Here is a 7,904-nt window from a genome sequence, read left to right as displayed (position 1 = left end):
GTCGTCAGGAAGACGAGGCGAGTCACCAATAAAATCTGGGAATGCCATTGTATTGCATCACTGGATGTCATTGTTAAATTGCCACACAAAAGGGCCAGGGAAGGCGGCTTAGTTTCAGCAATTAGTGTTTCGCAGACTCATGCCAGATGCATTTTGTGTATTCGCATGCTGGTTTGGGACATACTTCTGATCCCGCTGCAGATTGTGTGCATCTGCTACCAATATTCCACTTTGTCTTTCACCTACCGCATGAATTACGCTCTGTGATCACCATAAATATCGGCGAGGTCCCCAGGGGCCAGTGGCGGAACAGCTGCACACAGGGCCCCAGGGCAAGACACTTATAGGGCCCCCTATACAGCTTGCCAAGCTCACAATAGGGCCCCCACCACCAATACGGGAGGGCCCTGGGCCCAGGGGCAAGTGCCCTGCTCGCCCTCCCTATAGCTCCGCCCCTGCCAGGGGCCGTTGGGCAATGCATTCATCCCGGACTCTATTGTTTCCATCCAGTGTCTGTGTGATGAGGGGAAACCATTTTCAACTCTGACAACATACATTTTTTTGACAGAATCTGGAAATCAACCACCGACCATAGGCTTTATGTACACATGCATGTGCACGACTACACAGAAACATGCCTACACGCTCTCTCTCTCTCTCTCTCTCTCTTTCTCTCTCTCTCTCTGTGTGTGTGTGTCGAGAGAGAGAGAGAGAGAGAGAGAGAGAGAGAGAGAGAGAGAGAGAGAGAGAGAGAGAGAGAGAGAGAGAGAGAGAGAGAGAGATTGCCAGTACCATTTCAACATCTGCGTATAGCCTAAGCTCTTACTTCCCCATGCCAAATACCAATGACGGTAAAAGTTCCATAGGCTACCCATAATGGCAGAGAGGACCAAGGCATCAACCTAAATTATAGTTTAAATCTCTCAATTATCGAGGTATTACGCACGTATAACAGCCAATACGATGCCATTACGGGCGTATAGCCAATTATCAGACAGCAATAGCCTACTATTGGGCACTGTTGGGTGCTAAAATAAGCTAAATCTAATATTCTATCTGCCATAGCATAATGTTTCAACATATCAGCTTTACAACTTCCTGAAGTGGAAAAAATAAAGACACAGGTGAGCCAGACAGTCCCCGTCATTTCACATGAATAAACAAGTTCAAACGTATCTGTGTGTAGCCAGTCTGATCGATGACCACGGCAGTAGTCACAGCCATAACGAGCTGTGTATGAGCGGTGAGTACGCCGATTCCTGGTAGTCTTGAAAAGCCACGACTTGCATCTCCATAGCACCGGCTTGCTTGCTCCCTCCCATTCACTCATGAGCGAGGCGGCTACTACAACTCCCCCTTGAAACGTCACGGGAGCTTTCAATATTTAAAGATTGCAACAAGTGAGGACCAAAGTTTCGCTCCAGAGGAGTTGTGTGTGGGGTCGTCCTGCGTAAAAAGCTATTGTACCTTTTGTCCAGCCCGGATTTCTGGATACTTTTTCTTGGCATCATGCCTCAGACGGTTACTCTGAGTGGTCCATCACCGTGGGGTTTTCGCCTTGTGGGTGGAAGGGATTTCAGCACACCGCTGACCATTTCGAGGGTACGTAGTGACGTGGTTTATAAAGTAACCGGCATATTACAACCTCGCGGATACCGGTTCCTTCAGCCTACCATTTCTATTCTGTCCTTCATATCGACTTACTGTTCAGCTCAACATAACTGTTAATTCGGATATCGACTGGCTACATATTGTAGCCTATTCATAAAGTCGCTTTGTAGCCGTAGTAAAGACGCCCTGACCTTCTCAGTTTTTTTTTTTTAAATGAATCATGATTATTAATGACGTGTTTTGGAGGTATACTATATTGTTCGATATGGGCTATATTTGGTCAGTGTGACTAAAGAAGGCATGGGTGAGTTCTTTGATTTGAGGTCTTGAACTTGAATGCGAACAGCTGATTGGCCAAAAAGAATGCTGCTTAAAGTTAATAATAAAGTGCCCGCTCCCCATTGCCAAAGTTATTTGACCGTATTGGACACAGCAGCCGGGATAAACTACACGGCCCGTGCGTTGTGGCGCGTGAAAGGGGAATGGCAGTTGAGTTGACACTAATTTCACCGGTGAATGTTCTGGCCTTTAAATTGGTCAATTCCAGGTGTGGTGCCAGCTGTTGAGAGATTTTCTGTGGAAAACCCTAGAATGACCTACTTTCCTTAGGCTGTAGTCTACAGCTGGACTTGGTTTATTTTTCAGACTTGACAGGTGAGTGGAAGGCTTTGGCAAATTGGCCCCCATTTTCTTTGTCCTTAGTTATCCTGTCCGCCTTTCGCAGAGTGTGCGCTTGTGAACTCTGGGAGTTAAAGCCTGGCAGTGGACAAATTTCCCAACAGTCGGGTCAAGGTATGACCAAATATTTGGCTCCTCAATCATACAGTTTCTTTAAACTGAAGAAGCCTTTACACACACACACACACACACACACACACACACACACACACACACACACACACACACACACACACACACACACACACACACACACACACAGAGAGAGAGAGAGAGAGAGAGAGAGAGAGAGAGAGAGAGAGAGAGATTACTGGACTTATTTGAAAAGCACTGCTTTTAAAACACCCCAAGCTTGTTTGCTGTTGGCATTGCAAATTCAACAAGATGCCAGAACCAAAGCCATGCTACAGGGACACATTTTCCTTTGGAATTGCTAAGTTAGCTCTCTGTAGGCCCTACGTTTTTAGATCATACCACATCATGTCCTCGCAGTAACTCATGGCGTCATGGCGCACCGACCTGTGTGAGAGTTTGTTTCGCGCTATCAGAGCACGGCTGGAATAGGCTGGCTGTACAGCTTAGCTCTGTCTGAAAAGCAAAGGCGATGAAGTGTACACACACGAGATAGGATCCAAATTAAAAGCTCATTTGACTTGCTCAGAGTGTGGCAGACTCCCCAGCAGGGGACTTATGTCCCAGGCCTGCAGTTTCTTTTTCATCCCATGGCCCTCTAAATTACGCATGAATTCCTGAATTATATGCAGTCACTCATGGCTGCCCTCGCTGTAAACTTTGCACGGTTTGATTCAACACTTAGAGAGTTGAAGACGTGCACCAATGGGGTGTTAAACTCAACTCTCTGGCTTTTGAAATTGAAAATGTTGCCCATTTATTTGCTCTCTCCCACACTCCCTCGCATTACTCCCGACTAATGACCTGCAACACTTGTCATCAGTGTTTGGCTTTAATCAGACACATTTCCTAAATGCATAACAGAAGGAGTGCAGTGCAGATATCCCTGGCTGACACCCTGCCTTCGCTAGGGTTTTCACATCAGTTGCTGTGTTGCTGTGCCAGTGCGGCACAAGTGGAGCAGCATATTACACATACACAAGTAGAGAGAGAGAGAGAGGGGGGGGGGGGTGTACACTAAAGATTCTCTCTCTATCTCCCTCTCTTTCTCTCTCTCTCTCTCTCTCTCTCTCTCTCTCTCTCTCTCACACACACACACACACACACACACACACACACACACACACACACACAAATTACACTCTGGGCATGTGGATGTCAAAAGGTGGCTGTCTGGAACAACTCACTGCTCCTCTCTCTAAACTCACAGTTTGTCACAGCTCTCTGTGAGATTCGCAGATCAGGCAGCATGGAACCTAGAGGCAGGGAACTGACTGGACAAGCTTGACTTCTTTTTTAAAAGATTTGTTTTGGTCTTTTACGACTTTACTTGACAGGACAGTTTGAGAGGTGGACAGGAAGCGAATGTCGAGGGAGACAGGGAGGGTCTGCAAATGACCCGGGCTGGGAATCGGACCCGGGTCGGCCGCATGGCAGACGAGTGCCCTACCGGTTGGCCACGGCAGGGCTGGGCAAGGTTGACTTCTGTACGCAGCTTTGTGTTTACTTGAGGTTGGTGCGGTGCCTCTGCCACAGTAACAAATGCTGTGTTAAATCAACACTTAGAGAGTACTCTAGAAGATGTTACATCCACTCTCTAAGAGTTGAATTAACACTGCTAATTTTACTGCACTCACTGTAGGAGGGCTTTCTGGTTTAACCGTTTCCTGGCTCCTCAAGACGTAATGTGCTGATCGATTTCATACACAGTTCTTGTCAGCAGTGTGTGTGTGTTAGAGTGTGGCTCGGGCCGGTTTTTTATGTCCGAGCCCGGCCCTCAGCCGACAGAAAAGTGATCAACCCCGATCCGAGCCCGGCCCTAATTAAAATGTTTGTGTCCGAACCCGTCCGAAGCCCGAGACCACTGTAATAACAACAGAACCTGTGCGCAAGCAAGATTTTCTATGTGGGCTCCTCCATACTCAAAATAGCACGTGATAAATAGCCAGGATAGGCAAAGACATTAGGATAAGGCAATTTGCAGTAGCCTAATTTAGTTACGCATGCAGAGTAAGTAGGCCTATAAACACACACACACACACACGCACGCACGCGCACGCACACACACACATGTGACAGCGCACCTTATGTTTCTTTCGGTTAGACTAACCAGAGATGTTGGGTGCGGTGATCAAATGCATGGGAGGGGCGTGAGAGGATAAGAAAGGCGAAAACTAACGAATACATTTTGGATGCAGTCAGTGCGGCTATCGAAACATTTGTTACTGTTAGTGCAAATAAATCCCCGCGAGCCCCGTGAAGCTGTCGCTCCTTGTCGTTAAGAAGGATGGGCTCTAAGTTAACCCCGAAGAACAGTAGTAGCCTGTTCGGCCCTCCAAGAGAATGTAATTTCCCCTGATGTCCATGTAATGCCGTCAATAGGCTATAAAATGAGGAAAGGTTGCACGCGCATAGTTACAACTGTACAGTAAAAGTGACAACAAAAGAACCTACGTGAAGGACATGACATGTCACAGCGGACAAAATAACAGGAAACCTCTCCGCCCCTACCTTAGAATACTCCACGTAGCGCGTGCGTCTTCTTAGTTATATTAGCCTAGTCCATATGCTCCTTGTTAGCCCATGCTGGAAATGTAATCCTTGGCGACCAATGCAGTGTCAAACGTCGTCATTTTATGTTCAATATTCAAGACAGCCACGAAGGCATGCTAAAACATGGCCTACACATAGGCCTACAACAAAAGACCATGCGTTCACTGACAACTGTTGATTTGGCGCTTATTAAGAAAGCAAGTTGACTCTGCATCCCTGCTGGCTGACTCGGAGTGAGCGTCCATGTTGCCACTGGTAACTGGCGCGTGCATACAGCCAATAATAATCACTCGCACGAGTAGCCTACCAACATTTTCATTTATGCATATTCAATTACTTATTTTTTTAATCACAAAACTGCCGTTTGCATGAACTGAAACGTTTCCTCTGGTTGCTTACAATTTTCACAATGTCTGTTTTCCGACCCGAATCCGACAGATATTCTATTTTTTTTGTCCGAGTCCGGCCCGGCCCGTCGGGTTCCGACCAGGCCAGTCGGGTTTCGGTCGGGTTGCCATGCTCTGGTGTGTGTGTGTGTGTGTGTGCGTGCGTGCATGCATGCGCACGTGTGTGTGTGTGTGTGTGTGTGTGTATATACCGTATGCCTGTGAATATACCTGCAGGGTGGGGGTGTGAGCTACAGTGTGTGCGTGTGTTTGTGTGAGTGTGAGTGTGATATTGTGTGAGTGTGTGTGCATTTGTTTGATATTGTGTGTGTGTGTGTGTGTGTGTGTGTGTGTGTGTGTGTGTGTGTGTGTGTGTGTGTGTGTGTGTGAGAGAGAGAGAGAGAGAGAGAGAGAGAGAGAGAGAGAGAGAGAGAGAGAGAGAGTGTGTGTGTGTGTGTGTATGTGTGTTTGTGTGTGCATGCATGCATGCATGCGTGTGTGCCTGTGCGAGAGAAAGAGAGAAAAAGAGCGTTCCTGAATGCAGTCCAGGAGAACACAGTTGGCACCGGGCCCTGTTCTGTTCTGTTCTCTGAAGGATGCCAAGGCCACAGTACTGTATGTATATAGCACTTAGTTTCAAGAGAGATGACTAGGCCGCGGTATATAGGCTACTTGCTTTTCAAGTGTATAATGGGGCTCTTGTGTCGCTCACCACAAGCAGTAAGGTTTTTAAATACATTTTTGGGGCTTTTACACTTTTATCATACCGAAAGGACCGTGTGAGAGACAGGAAACGAGAGGGGAGAGAGAGGTGGGTAAGGATCGGGAAAGGAACTCGGAGCTAGGGGTGGGCGGTAACCGCGGTATAATATCGTGTGCAGTATTTTTTCATCAATGATAGAGATTTTGTCTCATACCGTCTACCGCAATAGCGCATTGCTTCCTGTAGATGTAGAGTTATAGTTATAGATTAAAAGTTTAAAAATATGTTTTCAAATGATTTGAATGACAAGAATTCCCACATAGAAGATAAAACGATGTCTGACCAGTCATTTCCAAAAAATAAAATGCAAAAAAATGGTGTTTTGGTCAGTTTGCCACAAAACGCTTAATTGTAACATTTTATACAGAAATGTGCAATACCGTGATATATACCGTGACTAAAATTATACAGAGGTATACCTTTTTGGTCATACCGCCCACCCCTACTCGGACCGGAATGGAACCCGGGTCCCCGTCGTATTGGTATGGTGCAGTGAGCCACATCGCTCCCAGCAGTAAGGTGTCTATACCAGTGGTTTTCAACCTATGGGCCGGGGCCCACTGGTGGGCCCTGAAGGTATTCCAAGTGGGCCTTGAAATCATTTTCCAAAAATAATAATTATATTTTGGTGTGTGTTGCTGTTGATTTATTTGAGTTTTATTCTCAATTGGGTCAGAGGTGGGCCCTGAACATTTTTCACAATTTCGAGTGGGCCCCAAGTTGAAAAAGGTTGGGAACCCCTGGTCTATACTATCTACTGTAGGCAGAGCTCTTGATTAATGGTTGCAAGATCTCTATCTGCTTCTTTGTCTCCTATATTTGTTTTAAAACCAGTCTTACGAGGCACATGGCATACGTTAAAAAGGCCTATGGCAGATCAGATGGTATTACTTCCAAAACAGTTGTGTGATATCATTACCCATCAGTCACTGACACCAAAAGTCCCAGCAAGTTAGTAGGAAGCAGGTACCTCCTAATTCTGAATGTATTCCATTCATACTGTTGTAATGACTTTAGACTTGAGTGTACCCCATTCAACATTGGAAACACATACTTGTACAGTGGTACTCTGAGGATTGTGGATTTTGAGTGGTAATAACACTAAATAAAGTGGTTTAAAGGGACACTGTGTGAGATTTTTAGTTGTTTATTTCCAGAATTCATGCTGCCCATTCACTAAAGTTACCTTTTTCATGAACACTTACCACCACCATAAAATTACAAGTATTCATTATGACTGGAAAAATTGCACTTTTCATACATGAAAAGGGGGATCCTCTCCGTGGTCCGACATTTTGAATTTCCAAACACAGCCATTTTTAGCTGCAAAAATGACTTTACTTGGACCATACTAGAAAATATTTGTTTATTACTTAGAAAACTTTCATGCAAAGATCAAATCTGGCAATTGGCAGCCCAGTTTCAATGAACAGCATAGTTGCAGTACCCTTTTTGACCATTTCCTGCACAGTGTCCCTTTAAAGATGCTGACCAGATTGAGACTCAGGCCTGTTTTTAACTAAAACAATTATGGACTGTTGTTCATCCACTACATCAGGAAAATAGGAAGTAAAAAAAATTGAACAGTATAGTTGCAGTACCCTTTTTGACCATTTCCTGCACAGTGTCCCTTTAAACATTGGATACACACTTGTACTGTGAGGATTGTGGATTTTGAGTGGTAATAACACTAAGTGGTTTAAGTGGTTATAACACCATCATAACACCTGCGGTACAAGAATCATTAAAGGTAGCATCAGAATGAAAAAGCAAAAGCAAGT

General features: G+C 45.4%; 1 protein-coding gene across 1 annotated transcript in view; it reads left to right on the top strand.

Moving 5' to 3' along the window:
• Positions 1-1,414: 1,414 nt before the first annotated feature.
• pdlim4 (PDZ and LIM domain 4) overlaps positions 1,415-7,904 on the top strand; it is a 75,215-nt gene continuing 68,725 nt past the window's right edge. The window contains exon 1 of the mRNA XM_063202768.1: positions 1,415-1,602. Within this exon, the coding sequence (XP_063058838.1) occupies positions 1,510-1,602 (93 nt within the window). The 5' untranslated portion in view covers positions 1,415-1,509. The remainder of the gene's footprint in view (positions 1,603-7,904) is intronic.

This window comes from Engraulis encrasicolus, chromosome 7, assembly GCF_034702125.1.
Source record: "Engraulis encrasicolus isolate BLACKSEA-1 chromosome 7, IST_EnEncr_1.0, whole genome shotgun sequence".
NCBI classification, from domain to species: Eukaryota; Metazoa; Chordata; class Actinopteri; order Clupeiformes; family Engraulidae; genus Engraulis; species Engraulis encrasicolus.
Note: the sequence above shows the minus strand (reverse complement) of the source record. Positions and strands in the feature narration are given on the sequence as shown.